At 50.0% G+C, this 19265-nt stretch overlaps 1 protein-coding gene across 8 annotated transcripts in view; it reads right to left on the reverse strand.

The window, feature by feature from the left end:
• LOC144142871 (uncharacterized) overlaps window positions 1-19153 on the reverse strand; it is a 32870-nt gene extending 13717 nt beyond the window's left edge. Inside the window, exons 1-3 of one of the 8 annotated variants that reach the window (XM_077674692.1) lie at window positions 18980-19129; window positions 12987-13179; window positions 10478-11142 (exon numbers count right to left, since the gene is read on the reverse strand). In XM_077674692.1, the coding sequence (XP_077530818.1) occupies window positions 10478-11142; window positions 12987-13100 (779 nt within the window). In that variant the 5' untranslated portion in view covers window positions 13101-13179; window positions 18980-19129. Of the gene's footprint in view, window positions 1-10477; window positions 11143-12986; window positions 13180-18958 lie in introns of all 8 variants that reach the window. The other 7 variants (XM_077674693.1, XM_077674694.1, XM_077674688.1 and 4 more) reach the window with 7 other exon arrangements.
• Window positions 19154-19265: the final 112 nt, after the last annotated feature.

Genomic DNA, 19265 nt, shown 5'->3' on the forward strand with positions numbered 1-19265 from the left:
TTTGTTGCCAACAGTTTCGGAGTTAGAAACGCCTTCTTCAGGGCTGTATTTTAATTGCTCACATTTCGCCTTTATACAAAAACTTCTGTGAGGGAGGATCACTTCCCTCATCCCTCCAGGAGAGGTCGCGGGTGAGGGGTGTTTCAAACAGTTTGAGCAAGTGAGGCATTCCAATTGGCTGGAAAGGTGGAAGGTGAGGGAAGGGGAAAGAACACGGACAAAAAGGCAGCACCAAAACACGATAACAAGAAGCACACAAGCAAACACAAAATCAAAAACAAGAGTGAGTCCTGCGTGCTCCGTAAATGGTGTAAAAATAGTCAGCGGGAAGGGAAAAGGGGCAAAAAATAAGGGGGGGAGGGTGAAGGTAGACGGACATAAGGTGCCGGCACAGGCATAGATCTTCGATTCGGTCAAACTGCAAGGCCGCATGCATGCACGGCCCGCCCAGTCGACGCATGGTCCCCGCACCATACTCGGAATTTCCTGTCCCATTTTCGATTTTGTTTCACTCCTGGTTAAGCCTACAGCAGCTCTCGTCTTGACGCCACTTCGACGAAACCGAGTGGTGTAGCACAGCTTTGCCGCGCGGCCAGCGAGCCGCGGGACAAGCAACACTGGGACTTGGTTTCGTTTGCAGCGCATTCTTCGGCCGTTTGTCTGTCAGCGGTGCGGCGGTCATAATTCAGGCCACTCTGCGTCAGCGGGCCTGCGGGCAGCGCTCACAGCTGTTCAAGGTCACTGATGAGACGGGTGCTGGTTGCCGAACGGGCGGAGGAGGGTGGGGGGCGTTCTATCCCGTTTGTTTTGCTTGACTTAGTCCCAAAAACGGGGTTTCCCTTTTTCCTTCTTACTTTCTTTTGTTAAGTTGTATGCACGATCCCGGTTCCACGCTCACCCCCTCCACCGCCCGCAAGGCCCCGATATTTCCGCCTAAGGCGCAGCTTCTTGCCGCAAGAATGAGAGGCGGCCCGGGTCCTCATTGATGCCATGGGTGAATGCCTGGAATTTATGTATAAAGTAGAACTCCCTCAGCTCGCGGTAGAGAGAAGAGAGGAAGTCGGACTGCAGGAGAGTAATTCTGATATGCTCAATGGAATGGTCCGGCAGGCGCATATGTTTGGAAACTGGTAGATCTGGCTACGAGGTGACGTGGGATTTGTGGTTGTTGAATCTGAGCCGGAATGCATTCTCGGTCTGGCCAATATAGTCCTTGCCACACATTTCGCAGTGCAGTCTGTATACGACGTTACTGGAATCACAGTCGAGGCTTTCTTTTATTGGGAAGGAAAATTTGGAAAAGTTAGATTTTGCCGTGTTGGTTGGGGTGATGAGGGGACAAATTTTGCAGCGCGTTTTCCCGCATGGGCGGCAGCCTGAGTGTTGTTTCGTGACTCCAATTTTAGCCTTAACAAGCATATCTCTTAAGTTCTTGTCTTTACGATGCACTACACGGGGTGGTTCGGGGAAGATAGCTGACAGGTGCTGTTGCGACGGGTTCAGTTTGAGAACGCGAAGAAGAAAGAAACCCCGCAGAGGCGGGAGAATGGACGAAGCAAAGCGCGCACCGCCGCCGCCGGGGGCTGTCAACTGGGACCACCTGCGGGGTCCGCGCGCGCGCCACATATTGCCGCGAACCATGCATTGGGTTTGTTTATTTGTGTTTTGCTTTTACCGCCCGGCTGCGCCGGTCTGTGTTATCTCCGTGCCAAGGGAAGCGCGTGTTCCATTCTTTCTTTCTGTGCCGCATGTGTTATCTGTTCAGATAGGGAGAGCATTCCGATCTAACGTGAACATCCCGGAATAATCTTCTTGCATCTACAATGTTCTCGATGCGAATCGACGGTTCCAGAACCACGCGCGCCGAAAGATAAAAAGCCTGCAGAGCAGACGCCGGGGCATTCGATTCTGCGACGCTCGCCGACGCACGTACGTCACTTTGTTGACCACTGCTTCGCCGCCTCTGTATTCTTTTCAGTTGTTAGGGGAGCACAAGTTCGCTCCAATAAACTTGTTTCTTTCCCAAACAACTGCTTCGTCCTTGGCTACGTGACATCTGGTGGAGGTGCGGGGTACGCACCCTTCATGCCCACTACAACCTCTGGAAGCCGCCAAGCCAGTCCGACAAGAGCCAGCCTCCGCGTGCAAGATTTACCACCCGAGTTCGGTCTACTACCGGAGAAGACGAAGAAGAAAAACGTCGCAACCAGCACCATGCTCAACCAAGCCAATCCTCCTGTCGTTCTGCAGCAGCCACGGGAACCGCCATCATTCCGAGGAGCCCCCGCAGAAGACCCAGAAGAATGGTTGGAGAAACTGGAGCGCGTCCGGAAATTCAACAGGTGGGACGACGCAGAAACGTTCCGGCACGTTTTCTTTTACTTGGAAGATTCGGCTCGCACTTGGTTCGAGAACCACGAGAGCTCCTTGACAAACTGGGCTCAGTTCAAAAGCGAGTTCACTAAGACCTTCACTACCGTCGTGCGGAAAGAAAGAGCCGCCCTTTTGTTGGAAACACGCACGCAACACCCCAACGAAGGTGTCGTGATCTTTGTTGAGGAGATGAAGCAGCTATTTCGCCGCGCGGACCCCGAAATGACGGAAGAAAAGAAGTTGCGCTTCTTAATGCGCGGAGTGAAGGAGGAACTGTTTGCTGGACTTGTCCGAAATCCGCCCAAAACCGTCGCCGAATTCGTGACCGAAGCCAGCACCATTGAAAAAGCCCTCGAAATGCGTGCTAAGCAGTATGACCGCAACTTTGTTGGCGCGGCCAATGAGAACGACTTTGGCAGCACGCGGATCCCGGCCGACAGCCTACGCGAGACTATCCGCGCAATAGTGAGAGAGGAGCTGCGGAAACTTCTCCCAACGCCGCCGCAGCCCCAAGTCGCTTCCCTCACCGACGTGATTAGAGAAGAAGTGCAACAAGCGTTGGGAACTTCTACGCCATCCGAGGTACCCCGAGAGCCACAAGCTATGACATACTCCGCGGCTGTTCGTCGACCCCGCCCTGCTCCAACACGCCGTCAAGAGGCCCCGCCGTACCGCCGCCCACTGTCACCCGCCCGACCCCCCGTAGCCCGAAACCAGACGCCGAGGAAGACGGACGTATGGCGAACTCCCGATAACCGTCCTCTGTGCTACCACTGCGGAGAGGCCGACCACATTTACCGTCGCTGCCCATACAAGAGACTCGGACTGCGTGGTTTCTCCGTCGACGCACCTCGCCCTCTCCCTGGCCAACGACCACGTGAGATCGACGAGTATCTATCTCAAACCAGCCGTGACCCAGCGCGTTTCAACCGTTCGCCGTCGCCCTACCCATACCAATCGCCGAACCGCCGTAGCAACGCTGACTTCGCCCGTGGAAGGTCCCCCAGCCCACGCGGGGGAAACTAAAAGCAGCAACTTCTGGAGGTGAAGTTGCTCTACGGCGAAAAACCGGAAACCCTCCAACGACGCAAGGACGCGCCGAAGACAGTGATTCACGACATGCCCTCATCCCGACGACCCGACCTAACCCTGATGAGACTCCCGAACACGACGACAGCTATACGCCGCGACGCTTACCCGACCTGACCGAGACGTCCGCTGAGAAGACGTGGACAACGACGACTCACAGTGCCCGACCGTCAACACGCACAAGCCGAGATGCGACGCCCCGACGCACCCGGAACTCGAGGAAGGCGGCATCCGACGTCAAGGTGTCCATCGACGGTTTTGATGTAGTCGCCCTCGTAGACACGGGAGCCGACTACTCCGTAATGAGCGGACCATTTGCGTCTAAGCTGAAGAAAGTTATGACCAGATGGGACGGTCCGCACATACGCACAGCAGGAGGCCACATCGTGACGCCAAGTGGAACGTGCACATCGCGCGTCACCATAGACGGCACGACGTACCCTGCAGTGTTCGTCGTTTTGTCCAACTGCTCCCGCGACGTAATTCTCGGAATGGACTTTTTGACAGACAACGGCGCAATAATCGATCTCCAGACGAAGTCGATAACTTTTTCCTCCGACCACTCCATGACGGCGGAATCGAACCCCGAACACCATGCAGCTGTAAGGATCGCCGATGATCACGTCACCCTGCCACCCCGCGCAAGCTTGATGATCACCGTCTACTGTGAAGGTGCTGCTCCCGACGTCGACGCTATCGTGGAGAGTGACCGAAGGTTGCTTCTTGACCGCGGTGTGTCTGTCGCAAGAGGCATTGCGCGGTTTAAGCAGCGCAAATCCCACGTTTTGGTCACCAATTTCACCGAGGAGTACCAGCATTTAAACAAGGGCGCTGCAATTGCGTTCGTCGAAGAAACGCAACAAGCAAGTGACGTGATAGCAGTCGCCGACTTTGAACGCGCACCCGACGATACCTTCAAGCTTCCGCACCCCTTCGACGTGAATCCGGCGCTACCGCAAGAAGAAAGGAACAAGTTATTGGCTTTGCTGCGTCGCTACAGCGAGTGTTTTTCGTCGAACTCAAAGTTACGTCAAACACCTCTGGCGAAGCACCGGATAATAACCGAGGATGGAGCCCGACCTACCCGACAGTCACCGTACCGCGTCTCTTCCCACGAGCGCGAAGCCATCCGGACTCAAGTCGACGACATGCTCAACGACGACATTATACAGCCATCGAAAAGTCCGTGGGCTGCGCCGGTCGTACTCGTGAAGAAAAAAGACGGCACACTGAGGTTCTGCGTTGACTACCGGCGATTGAACAAGATCACCAAAAAGGACGTGTACCCCCTGCCACGAATCGACGACGCCCTCGACCACCTCTGCCATGCGAGGTACTTCTCATCGATGGACCTGAAGACCGGCTACTGGCAAATTGAAGTGGACGAGAGAGATCGAGAGAAGACTGCATTCATAACCCCGGACGGCCTATACGAGTTCAAGGTAATGCCGTTTGGGCTATGCACGGCACCAGCAACGTTCCAAAGAGTCATGGACACTGTGCTAGCTGGCCTGAAGTGGCACACCTGCCTCGTATACCTCGACGACGTTGTGGTATTCTCCCGGACTTTCGACGAACACCTCGCAAGGTTGCAGTCAGTACTCGAGGCCATCCGTACGTCGGGGTTAACGCTGAAGCCTGAAAAGTGCCGCTTCGCGTACGAGGAACTGAAGTTTTTGGGCCATGTCGTCAACGCCGCGGGAGTCCTGCCTGACCCGGCGAAAACTTCAGCCATAGCGAACTTCCCAAGGCCGAAAGATAAGAAGGGCGTGCGCAGATTTCTTGGACTGTGCGCATACTACCGGCGCTTCGTCGCAAACTTCGCACGCATTGCAGAGCCGCTCACGCGCTTGACGAAAGATAGCACCGCTTTCAGCTGGGAAGACGACCAAGAAAAGGCATTCTGCGAGCTGCAAAAACACCTGCAAAGCCCGCCCGTGCTCGCTCATTTCGACGACAACGCCGAAACGGAAATACACACGGACGCCAGTGATATAGGCTTGGGTGCCGTCCTTGTCCAAAAACAAAGCGGGTGCGAAAACGTAATCGCCTATGCCAGCCGTGGTCTGTCGAAGGAGGAGAAAAACTACTCTGCCTCCGAAAAAGAGTGCCTGGCTATTATATGGGCCATTTCAAAATTTCGCCCATCTGTGTATGGCAGACCGTTCAAGGTTGTAACAGACCACCATGCGCTGTGTTGGCTCGCCAATTTGAAGGACCCCTCTGGCCGTCTTGGGCGGTGGAGTTTGCGCCTGCAAGAGTTCGACATTACAATCGTCTACAAATCCGGCAGGAAACACTCCGACGCCGACTGCCTGTCCCGCGCCCCTGTCGACCCACCACCACAAGACTCCGATGAAGACAGTGCGTTCTTCGGGGTTGTTACGGAGAGCGACCTAGCCGCCCAGCAGCGTGCCGACCCCGACTTGCGAGTAATGATCGACTACCTCGAAGGACGAAACGTCGCCGTGCCTAGAGCGTTCAAGCGTAACTTACCAGCATTCAGCCTCAGAAACTCCGTCCTCGTGAAGAAGAATTTCAGCCCCGGAACAAGAACGAATTATCTACTTGTCATCCCCGCAGACCTTCGTGACGAAATTTTGGAAGCGTCCCACGACGACCCGTCTTCCGGACATCTCGGCACAGCTCGCACTATTGCAAAAATTAAGGCGAAGTACTTCTGGCCCCGCCTTACATCCGACGTCACCCACTACGTTCGGAGTTGCCGGGACTGCCAGCGACGAAAAACGCCGCCGACAAGACGCGTCGGACTTCTACAACCGATCGCCGTCCCGCGGAGGCCCTTTCAACAAATTGGAATGGACCTTCTAGGCCCGTTCCCGACGTCACGATCGGAGAACAAGTGGATTGTCGTAGCGACAGACTACATGACGCGCTACGCAGAGACCGCCGCTCTTCCGCGGGGGACTGCACAAGAAGTCGCCAAGTTCTTTATAAACCAAGTTGTGCTGCGACATGGAGCCCCTGAAGTCCTAATCACGGACCGCGGAACGGCCTTTACCGCGGAGCTGATGCAAGGAATCTTACGCTACAGCAACACGGATCACCGAAGAACGACGGCGTACCACCCCCAAACGAACGGACTAACAGAACGTCTGAACAAGACAATTGCGGATATGCTGTCCATGTACGTCGACGTTGAACATAAGACTTGGGACGAAGTCCTCCCGTATGTCACGTTTGCGTAGAATACAGCGACGCAGGAAACTACGCAGATGACACCGTTCGAGCTTGTCTACGGAAGACGACCGACTACGATGCTCGACGCCATGCTTCCGCATGTAGAAGACGACGACCTCAACGCCGACGTCCAAGGATACCTTCAACGTGCGGAGGAGGCCCGCCAGCTCGCTCGAGTTCGTATAAGGGACCAGCAGCTGGTGGATGCCGGCCGCTACAACCTCCGACGCCGAGACGCCGAGTACCAACCAGGGGATCGTGTGTGGGTTTGGACTCCCATCCGACGACGCGGACTGAGCGAGAAACTTCTGCGACGGTATTTCGGACCCTACCAGATTCTGCGACGTGTTGGCCAACTTACCTACGAAGTGATCCCCGATGGTGACTCCGGCACATCACGACGACGTACGCGGCCCGAAGTCGTCCACGTGGTTCGCTTAAAACCTTTCTACGAACGATGACGAACTTTTATTTTCATTTTCCGACTGTCGCTTATGTTAGCATCGGGTCGATGCACTCTTAGAGGGGGGGTAATGCCGCGAACCATGCATTGGGTTTGTTTATTTGTGTTTTGCTTTTACCGCCCGGCTGCGCCGGTCTGTGTTATCTCCGTGCCAAGGGAAGCGCGTGTTCCATTCTTTCTTTCTGTGCCGCATGTGTTATCTGTTCAGATAGGGAGAGCATTCCGATCTAACGTGAACATCCCGGAATAATCTTCTTGCATCTACAATGTTCTCGATGCGAATCGACGGTTCCAGAACCACGCGCGCCGAAAGATAAAAAGCCTGCAGAGCAGACGCCGGGGCATTCGATTCTGCGACGCTCGCCGACGCACGTACGTCACTTTGTTGACCACTGCTTCGCCGCCTCTGTATTCTTTTCAGTTGTTAGGGGAGCACAAGTTCGCTCCAATAAACTTGTTTCTTTCCCAAACAACTGCTTCGTCCTTGGCTACGTGACAATATGGTTCTTGTTTCATCAGGGAACAGGGGCCCCCTCTCCCTCGAAAGAAGGGACCGCGGCGGCGGAGAACAGGGGGTAGTTGGTTCGTTGAAAGCATGTAAGACGGAACGCTGTAACCTTCTGTGCTTCTGCATAAAGAAATCCTGTTGTTTTCCTTTGCACTCGAACGAGTAGTGGTGTTTCTTGAACGACGACAGCGACCAAAAGGATCGAAGCATCTTCGTTACTACAGGTGCTCACTTTGTCTGATCATGCAGATGAAATGCCTGCTCAGTATGTTGTTTACTCGTGGCATGTTCGCACCATATGTTAATACCAGGTTGGTCTGGGGTGTTTCCCTTTTTTGTGAATTGGCTTTTGACAATGCTGACTGGCGGTCTGTTTGGCGGGCCGGGTTGATTGCATCATCAATTATTTTTTCTGGGCAATTTTGATTCAGAAGGATGTTCTTTAGATTTTGCGAGTTTCTGAAAAATTCTTGGACATCAGAACAGATTCGGCAGTATCTGTATGCCTGCGAGTATGGTATTCCAACTTTGCAATGTCGTGGGTGGTTGCTGTCAAAATGCAGGTACTGTTGGCGATCCGTGGGTTTTTTGTAGACAGTGGTCGCGAGGGAGTTGCCATGTACCTGAAGGGTTACATCCAAAAAGTTCATAGTATCTTGGGATATGTCATGGGTGAACTTGATTGATTGAGGGAGGCAGTTAAGTTTTGAAATGAAGTCGAGAAGGCTCACTTTGTCGTGGTTCCATATCATGAATATGTCATCTAGGAAATGCCTGTAAAACAGTGGCTTCTTTTGTTGCTTCTCAATGAAAGGAGTTTCCAATGATGCTATAAAAATATTGGCGTAATTTGGAGCCATCTTGGTTCCCATCGCCGTGCCACTGATCTGAAGAAAGTGCTTTTCGTTGAATTTGAAGCGATTATAATTTAGTACAATGGTTAGAAGCGTTGCGAGAGTTTCGCTCTCTATGTCTATTGATGGGTTGTTGAAGCCAGTAAATGCTTCTACGGTCGCGGCGATGCCTTCCGAGTGGGGAATATTTGTGTACAATGAACACGCGTCCAGCGTCACCAGAAAACACCCTGAGGAGATGACGATACCAGAAATTTCCTGTAGAAAATGGCTGGTATCTTTGATGTAGGACAGTTCACCTTCCAATACAAAACTTCAAACGGTCGTAACTTCTCCAGACCAGATAGAATGATACTGCTCTGCTTACTGCACTCCTTGATTTGTGCACACTTCACTGGTACCTTGTTCAGCTGCATCCCTGCTGCAGTTTTGTTATGAAGGCTGTCAAGTATCAAACATAAAAATCCGAATAAATTTGAATTCAGTCTCGTTACACAGAAACAAATTTTATATCTTCAATCAGAATAAAAAACTACATATGTCCTCCAGTTTTTATCATCATAACAGTAAAAATAAAGTTTTTGCTCAAAGACCCGTGTGCCCCCTTAAAATGTGGATACATAAGTCGTAATTTACACCTGCAGAGTGAAGAGCAAGGACTACGCAACAGCTCACGGGTTTTCATGATGCAGTTCGTTCCAAATTTGCCAGCCGTCAGCATGTGATGTAGTTAGATGAAGTCTTTTTGTATCCCACCAATGAAATGCAGCAACTCCTGTTACTTTTGCTCTCTAAAAGCTGTCTACACTCCCTGAACCCCGACAACCCTCCTAGATTACGTTAAAGGGGCCATGCAGACAAAACACAAGTTTGTTTTATTCGAAAGGTTCCGTGTTTTATAGTGCCCCCCGCACTTGTCTGGAACCAAATAATGTTTTATTCACTGAGAAATTAATCAATTTAAGTTAAGACTTTGATTATCCCGCCAAATTGTGTGTTTTCATGATGTCAGCAATGACATCATAACAACAGGTCTTCAAGCTGCTATGAAGCCTTGTTTACCGTCAGTCAGCCTTGATGGTGCCACCATACTGCGGCGGGCCGTTCCCTGCCTTTGCTTCGTTTTTGACCGTATTTGTACCTGGCTTGTTTTTGTTAAGGTAGAAAATAACCGTTTCTTCAAACATGGTGTTCGCAAGACAAGTATGGTTCCGTAAGGCTCTGCTGCTTACACCAGTCGGCCAGTGTCGTCTGAGATAACCCGAAAGCACCACAGTGCTATGCATCTAAGCGAAGCATAGTGCACGCAGTACCAACAGCAGTACGCATCGGTACTTGTACATTTACGTGTACTTTCGTAACTTCCACTGTTTACCCCACCATTCTTACTACTACAAAAAGAATGTGCCCTAAATTTAAGCACAAATAGCTCGTTCGGCAAGCTTATAAGCCCTGCCTAATTTCCGTTTGCTTTTGCCAACCTCAGCCAATCGCAGAGCTGCTGCATATGACATCATAGGTTCTTTTGAGGGAAATGAGCTAGTGGGTCGCATGGCCATTCCCTTTTTTCATAATTATGTAGCTTACTTGAGCGAAGTGTGCGTTAAACGAGGTGTCAGTGCGATTCTAATGAAGCAATCTTTCGAATGAACCAAACTTGTGTTTTGTATGCATGTCCCTTCTAACTAACTAAACTGCAGCCATGCCTTTTTCTGGCAGCAGTGGACGTATCTTTCCGTAAGTTACGGAATACCTTAAACATACTAATTCTGATTCGTGCTCTGCAAACGGACATCAAGCCCCGAAGAAGCATAACAGTAAAAAAAATTTTGGCACGTCTTAACGATCTCAAAGTGATCGAAATTTATCCGGCAGCCACTCACTATGCTGCACCTCGTGGCACAGGAGTAGCTTCGGTGCATAAAACCCCTGCAATTTGAAAAAAAAAGAAAAGAAAAAAAAATTATCAGTAAAAAACCAAATACTCACAGCTTGAGGTGTCTCCTTTTTCCACCGCAGCTTGTTTTGACTTTTGACTTGCTCTTTCTCGACGCAACCGGCTTTGACACGTCTTTTGCGTTCATCTTTCGGTTAACCTTTCGCACTGTCTTGGATCTAGGCACAGTCTTCGCAACACGGGGAGCCCCCGAATGCGGCACTCCAGCCGACTTCGCCGCCACGGTCTGGTCATGTACCGCCGGTCTCTTGTTGGTCGCCCCCTGCTTCACAGATCCACGAACCGCCGAACGCGATGCCGGGGAACCGGTCGGTGGCTGAGACGTAACCGTTCCCGCGCGCACTTCGGTAAACAGTTTCGTCGCCAGTCTGGCCAACGCTGCCGCTGGCAAAGTTGTGTCGTCAGTCGACCGTGCTGCTGATAACAATGCCGAGGACGACAATTCTGAAAACAGTTTGTCCATTTTCTGCGGTGGAGTTGTCGTCTCGGGGGCTTGGTGTGGCGCCGAAGATTTGTGGTTCGTGGGTAGCACATCGGAGACTAGTGTTTTGGCTTCGCACTTGTTTGCCGGAGACGGAGCCAGTTGAACTGGAACCGACACCTGGAGAGGGTTGTTTATCACCACGATGTCCGTGGAGTTGCAGGCGTTTGCGATGAGGGCGTCGCCATTACTTGTACCTCGATCTGGCTCCAATGCCTGCATTGAGAAAATGTGTCCCCAGTGAACATTTGAGTGAAAAATCAGCTCTAAGCTCCGCAAATGCCAGCGAATGAGCTGAAAATGCAAAGCCCGAAAGCCTGTGGGCTTCTCTTTGTGCCAGAATTTGATTTCAACGGAAACATTGGTGCCGTATTTTCGCGCTTATAACGCACCCTCGCACATAACCCGCACCCCACGTTGCACTCTGAAAGAACAAAAAAATATCCCTTTTTTATTTCCCACACCATTCACTGTAGTTACTCAAATGAAAATTGTATTCACGGCTATCAAACTTCTCGATTGTTTTTACAAGTGTGCATACGTGCTTACATCTTTTTTTTCTTCTCACAGTAAGCTGGCCAGAATACAGTAAGGAGAAGAATGTAATGATCCACTGGGATTAATGCATGCTGCACTGCATGACTATGTGTCTTGAGGTGAACTGCACTTTGAGAACTTGACATGCTACTCGTGCTCAATTTTACTTGTCACCTTGGTCAACTATTGCTGTGGTTTACACGTGCCAAAATATGGTGTGTAATGCACTCGTAGAACACTTAAAAAAAGTTCTCAGTTTGGAGCAAGTTCCGCACAAAGACAAAAATTAAAGCCATTCCACTCAATGTGAAAGCTGTCGGAAGTGCAGAGCAGTGATTCGTCATAATGGGCTGTAGCGCCGTTATCCGCTCACTGCTACCACCCAATGCATTTTAAATTTCCCGCCTCCGCAGTGCTCGCGCACCCCCTGCCTGAAACTGCGCCAGTGGGAGTTCTGTTCTTTTAAATGCAGAGCATTTCTTTAACTCACGATGTCACCCGTTCTTGGCGTCCGTAGTTGTCCGCATCGCTCGCCTCGACATGCCCGGCTCAGACGTTTCGCTATCGGCGCGATCAACATTCGATAGAGCGCCCAGGCACGTTTCAAGGACACTCTCTCCCCTCTCTCGGACTCAACGTGCGCCGAGGCTGCCAATTTTACTGCTGACGAGCGCTCTCTCGTCAGCAGTTGCCACAAGTGCAACAACATTAACATAACGCAAACTACTTAACGTCGTGCGCCCCCGGAAATGCTCTGCATTTGATCGTGCCCCTCGCGAGGGGAATTGTTTCACTGCGTCGCCATGCGAACAGTTTGCCACTCTTTAATTTCAGTTCCGTATCTCCCTGCCGCGGCCGTGGAGAGAAGGCGGCCGGCCGCGACTCTCGCCACCACGGCGCTGCGGTTGCGAGTTGCGCTAGGAAAGCGAGCGTCGTCTGCTAGCGGGGAGCGGAACGCGTTCCGCTCGGCATCTCCGGTCTTCGCCACTTCTGGCTGCACACTGCAAAAGAAATAACTTTTTTTTTGTGCTTTCTTTTCCTCCTGTACGTGCCGGCGTTGCACTGCCACTTTTTTTCATGCACTATCGTAAAAACCAAACCAACCAGCGTTCCTAACTAAATGAACGCGGGCGCTGCCGGTTAATTACGTATATTTTGCCTCAAATGTACCTGTAGTTTTTTTTGCGCTAAACAACGGGGAGATGTAGGACAAGCGCCAGTGGTTTACAAGTTTCGAGCGCTTATGACGATATAAACCGCTTGGCTTTCGAAGCCTCTGGGTTACGCCACGACAATGGAATGCCATGTGGCTCTACTTGGGTCTAGCGAGCGAGCTACGACAACAAGGTGAGCCCCTAAAGTGCTCCGCATTTAAAAAGTCACCCATTCAACCACTGCTGCCGTCTCCCCCAGACAGGATCAAGTTGAATAGCATCGCAGGCCCCCAACGTCATAGTGACTGCAAAAAGACATTCAAGACTGCGTGTGAGCCTTTTGCAACCAGAGAATGTATTGAACCCAACTGCTAGAGCTCTGCTTGACCTGGCACTTTGGTGAGAAGGCAGAGGGCGGTTCATGTCGAATTCCGGACAGCACCAGTGACACACCAGGTCGCTCCAGGGGCTCAGCTGGAGCATCCTCGGCTCCAGATACCTTGTTTCCAAGAAGACATGTCGCCTGGCTAGTCATTTCATCTCCTTCAATACCGTCGTATCCCTTAAAAAAATAAGAGGAGGGGGAGGAGGATTAGATGTTGGTACTACCAGTCATAGAGTTTCATACAAATAACTAGAGGGGAAACTGGCGCTAGTGTCAACGCGAACATGGCAGCGGCGCTTACGCTTTAATGGGAATGATGGGTAGTTGTGGAACCGGATTGCGTAGGATCGAAACAGGCTTCTGGATGCGCAAATTGTGTTTTTTGACAAAAAAACTTTTATTGCCCGGTTCGCCATTTACAAATTACATGGCAAACAAAAAAGTTAGTGACGAAAAACCGGTTTTGTACAAAATAAAACGGCGCATTTAACTAAAGAGCAGACGCGGAGTTGAGAAGGTTTCTGGAGCAGGTTTGCCATTTTTCGCCAACTACAGCAGGATGCGGACTTCTTTAAAAACTACTTGTAAAAGTTTCGGTGCTGGTGGTTTGTAATAGTAAGAGAAGTTTTGTGCTCATAAGAAAAAAGAAACCGATTACCTTTGGAGAAGTTATTCTTACATGAATTAGTGACATCCATCAAGCTGCGTTCCTATCAGCCGCCGGTGCTGCTGTTCTACGCCGTAGGAGCCGGCGTTCACACGAAAGGTGTGGCTGTTCTAAGCGATTCGCAACCGTCGTCAGCTTTGACAATACATTGCTCTGCCAAATGAGCAGCGCCGCAACTCCTAATTAGCAGACAACTTCGCCGCACAGAGTGCCGTCATTTGTGTTTTCATGATTGCTGTGCGGCAATGCATTGATAACCCACCCGATTTGCAACTCTGGTTGTAAAACATTCCACTCAGGGCGGCGTCAGTGCATGCGAGGCATGCAGTTCAAGGAGAAACGTATTTTTGATTACTCCTCCCAACACCCCGCCTAGGCAAATGCGGTCATGCAAATCCAAAACGAAAACGAAACTGCCTGCAATCCATAGTAAGTTCCACGAGCCATCAAGCGCCAATCCGAATCCACAACTACCCATCACGCAGCGCCAGTTCCCCTCTAGTTATATTGTAAGAAACTCTATGCTACCAGTAGCCCGTTTCATGCAAAAAGAATAGCATTACGGCTACACAAAGAAAAATTATTAGTCTCCATGGAGCAAGAAATGTCAAGGAGTTGAAACAGCGCTCACTCAGGCCGCCAATAAAGTCATAACGTGCCCTCTCTCTCGAGTTGGCAAAAGCAAAATGGACGCGGTGTGTTTTCCGGAGAGGACTGACGTATCAAGGCCACTGGGTGGAGACTCACCACCTCAATTTTTGCTCCATCGCTGCGAGAGCTCACGCAGGAGTTGCGATAAAGCAACGGTTGTAAGAGGAGAAAATGCAGTTTTCCTTGCAGCACGTCAATTTACCCCCTTAATTCTTGCTCTGTGGCTGCGACAGAGTGCACGGACAGCGCAATAATGCCACGATGGGGCGAGGAGAAAACTCAGTCGTTGCCACAGCAGGACAGATGACGCATCGAATGCGTAGCCATCATCTATACATTTGGCGAAAACTTCATTTCCTCCTCACCAGACCTGTGCTTGGCGTCACAGCCTAGCAGATTCCTTTCGTCAAATACTCCTTTCATTATGGGAGTTTCAGTAGGGTAGAGACAAGGTTTGTGTGAAGGGCAGTCGTCGATTTGCCCAGTTTTCTCTTAATGTAGAAGCACATAGGAGTATTTGGCCTATCACAGAGCCCCTCAAACAAAGCAGTGGCTTTCCATTCCCACCCACCTGCACCTGCATCATGGCTCAAAACCGGACGAAAGAGAGAAAAGGACAGCAGAAATATGTGGAAGACATTTGATTCATGTCAGCTGCAAAAAGAAATTCCCTTCCTTGACAAGAAAATCTGTCAAAAATTGTGGAGCTCTTTTTTTCCTGTCATTGCAATGAGTGGGACCACAGTTGCCATCCCTGTGAACAGCAGTGTCATGTCACAGAGCTCTCAATGCGACAACTATTAACTGAAGGGTTGGAATTCCATTTTTCACTAGTGAGAAAAAGACACACGCACGATAGCTACCGACAAGTTTCCCAGTACAGAAGTAAAAGCTCATTCATTCTAACTCGTGTAATTCGAACTGACGCCCTGGTCCCGGCACAGCTCTGCATATTACAATGAGCCAAAACTCCCGATGATTCGAACGGGTCAGTATCCCAAACGGTTAATTTGAACTGGGATCCCCTGGTTTCCATTGCTCTTCATACAAGAAGTCGGCCCAGAGTGATTACAATGTGTTGTAAATCCAAGCCAAACCAAATTTACTAGATATGCAAAACATGCTTATTTCGCTTCCACATAACTGACTGATGAATTAATGTCGTTCACTGTTCCAGCTCCACGAACATTATTTACGAAATCACCTGCCACAAACATGTATTAGTGCCTAATTAGTGATAACGAATCCAGAGGTGGCTTCTTTGTGTTGTGTCCGTGCAGTGTGGCGCGATGTCCATTCATTCTAGTGCCCTCCCACTAATTCGAACAATTTTATGGTCCCCTGCGAGTTCGAATTAACGAGCTTTTACTGTAATGCGTTTCCCCAGAAAAACTAAATTCACAATACATTTACCTTTGGGAATGGATTAGGACATCGAAAATGGCAACACTAGTACGATGCGTGATGACGGGAGGCACCTTAATCTCATTGTTAATTGCACTCCAGCCAAGAGTGACAAGTACGCCATGTCAACTGTGCATCATGACCAACATATGTACCTACAGATAAACTTTTAGCTAGGAGCCAGGCACACGCGAGGGCATGGCATAAAAAATTGGCCGCGTATCTGCTCCTTTCGTTGCAAATGTCGCCAAAAGACGATAGTCTTTATCCGCTTTTGCGAAGTAAATGCCTCCCTTCGCTTTCCCGCTCACCTCTCATGTTGTTCCTCTTTCGTCGCACTCCTCCCAAGGTAAAGACGCCAAAGGTTTGCTTAAATCATTTTAAATTTCCCGCGTTCCACTGCTCCAAACCGGGTGTCTCGATGCGAACGCTGCCGTACGGCGAAGACGCGCGTTAATCGAGGTGCCCTACTCCAACGTTTATAGAACCGCGTTTCCCTAGTCTACGTGCGTTGCAAGCAGAACGTGGAACCTATCTAGTGGAACCTCGCGTAACTGTTGCCGGTTGATTTCTTAAAATGGCGCCAGAAGCTATAGTGGCGCGGGTGACAGCAGGCGACGGCGGAGTGAATTCTTTTTCTGCAGTTGATGAAGTATTTAATTTCGCAAAAGTCAAACGTTTGATTTTTTTATAAAGGAACACTGCAAATATCACTTCTGTAATTTGTTGTCACATATTTGCCTAATGTCTTGTTCTTCTTCAACAATGTTGACAAGTATGAGCCTTACACCGGACATAGACGGGTAGATTTAGCTGTGACTATATAAGACTATTGCACAGGCATTGTTTTGCTTTGGCCGGGTGGGCTGAATCGAGTCACAGACAGACAGACGGACAGACAGACATACAGACAGACCAAAATTTCTGGGTTTAAGTAGCCCAAGAAAGACTATCGTCTTTAAAAACAGCAGATTGCTCAACCCAACGCCTGAACTGAGAAAGCACACTGTAGCATCGGAACAACAACTTATGTCTTTGTTAATAACGGTGAGGCTTTGCTTTGACGCATGAGAATGCGGGTTCGATCCCCAGCAGCGGTGGCCACTTTTCTGATGGAGGCGAAAAGCCTGTGTGTACGAGATTTCTGCGCACGTTAAGAGATCCCCAGGTGGTCAAAATTAATCCGGAGCCCTCCACTACGGTGCACCTCATTACCTGCGTTGCGTCCGCACGTTAAACCCACAATCAATCAATTGCTTTGATGTGAAAGGAACTTGTGCTTCTATGATGACAAGACTGAATGATGGCCAGTCAAGACCACTTCCGTATGAGCTGCACATAAATTAATAGCACTTGGCATGCGTATTCATTATGATGATGATGGCTTAGTGGCTGCCCCAGTGCAGCGGAGGGACACTCCTGGGGGCATATAATCGCCCTGGCGTCCTAGTCTCAAGAGTTTTGTTCATCGTCGCCCTTTCTCACTTTAACGAGCGTATTTTTGCCACTCCTTATTTGACGCTTTGCAGTGCCAACTCGATTCAACGCCTCGTTACCGGTCACCCGCCCTGTTGGCGCACCACTCGCATCGGTGGTGTCGTCCGTGCTTGGCGTGCCCCCTGGTGGGAGGGAAATGCACTAGCGCATCCGCCATTGGTGGTATCACTAGGGTGGTGGGGACAGCACCCCAGCCCGCGCTCCGAACAGCATCGCCCTTCCTGGCAAGTTCTCGTAAAATTCGCTCGGGAAATGGTGTGTTTGTGTGACAAACGCAGATGTAGAGATGTCTTCGCTACAGCCTTTTCCACCTACCTTCTTGTTTCCGCAGCTCTTTCCTGCTTTGGGCGTATTAGTCCACGCCAGAAGTGGAACCTCGTTCTTATGTCGCTTAGTGGGCATGCTTGGATTTCGAAACCCAGCTTGGCCACGGCCTCTTGTGCCTCGAATGCGGACCAGCTTACATCTTGAACTGCCTCGTTTGGTGTCGACCAGTGGGCACCCCCGACGATAAGGTTGCGACCCCCCTATTTCTTGTCCGGTCCGACCAGTTTTTGAGACAGCGGGCCAATTGCAGGTCCACACTTAAAAACCGGCCGGCATTGGTTGGTTTTTTGGCCACCGGGCTGTGATTTTTTTTTTTTTTTTTTGCATTTCATAAGCATCAATTCAGCAACTACAACAATAAATCTGTGTCAACAAGCTGCACAAAGACGCACAAGTAGAGAAAATACGTGGGCGAGTGCGCCCCCCGAGATGAAGGGGGACCAGGTGGGAGGAACACCATGCAACGAAATGCCACCACCACCGCGGTCCGCAAGTGCCACGGCCACGGCCAGGTGGCATCATGTGCTCACTTGGAAAACATCGCTATGCTTTGAAACGCCACTGCACGAGGTTGGGCATGAATCCACCAAAAAAATTCTTTTGGTGGATTCAGATGAAAAAAAGAGCATTTAATGCACAAAGTATGTGTGGTTACTTTTAAGTCCAGCACATTCAGAGCAATAACCAAAATCTCTGTCACTTTCAGTACAAATGTCATGTTGATTTCTCTGTAGGAAAACCTATATTGCATGTAAAAAAAAATGGCGTCTTGTTTTCAACACAAATTTTAACCTTCTATATACCCCCACTACCCCCTCTGAAAAAAGGCCAGTTTTTTGGGGGAGAGAAAGGTGCCATCCCTACCTGACGACCGGATTATCATGAGCTCACTGGACAACACAGCTAGCACCTGTGGTTTCCGCGGGCAAGGGATGACACCTTATCGCATAAGTTACATTTTCTCCAGCTACGGACTTAAAGCGAGAAACGAGAAAAACAGAAACGCTGACGCACACAATAAACATCTGATAAGTAATCCAGTAATGCTGCCACTTCTACGACAATCAGGTCGCGCTAGACATACCCCACGCAGTTCGAAGTATGGTCGGTGAGCATACCGTGACGGCCAAATGCCACGGAAAATAGCCGCGTTCCGGTGCCTCCATAAAGTGGTTTATTTCGCGCGGGCGCTATGAACCCTGGCATGGCACTGTGTACCAATGAGTTAATTCCCTCGTAGTTTGGCTGATTACGAGTAATGGCCTATCGATGAAGGGATCGGACTAGTCGCTTTTTAAGTAACGAACGTCAGGGGCAATAAAACTTTGTGTCACGTTTGTGATTACGACCAAGAGAGCTTACAAGAGCCCACAATGCTATTCTGTGAACAACACCGGCCGTGGAATATACCCGATGAAGTTGAATGCGTGCCTTTCTTTCCGCGTAGCAAGAGCTGTACGACTCACGGATGGATTTCCAGGGAAAGCAGCGCTCGCGTATATTTTCAAGAAGTCTGTCAGTCAATTTCTTGATTTCACGCAGCACGTCCACTGTTTACTGCGTTTAAAACGCACAAAAATGTTTCTCAAAAGTGCTGATGATGATAGTGATCAAAACGTAACATTAAAACAGTTTACATTTAAAGCAATATAAAAAAACACTTTTTGCTAGTGTGTTTAAATTTGTGTTCAATTATTGTCATTTTGTTGACACAAAA

This window comes from Haemaphysalis longicornis, unplaced genomic scaffold, assembly GCF_048455015.1.
Source record: "Haemaphysalis longicornis isolate Haplotype H1 unplaced genomic scaffold, Haemaphysalis longicornis Haplotype H1 scaffold_6, whole genome shotgun sequence".
Taxonomy (NCBI): Eukaryota; Metazoa; Arthropoda; class Arachnida; order Ixodida; family Ixodidae; genus Haemaphysalis; species Haemaphysalis longicornis.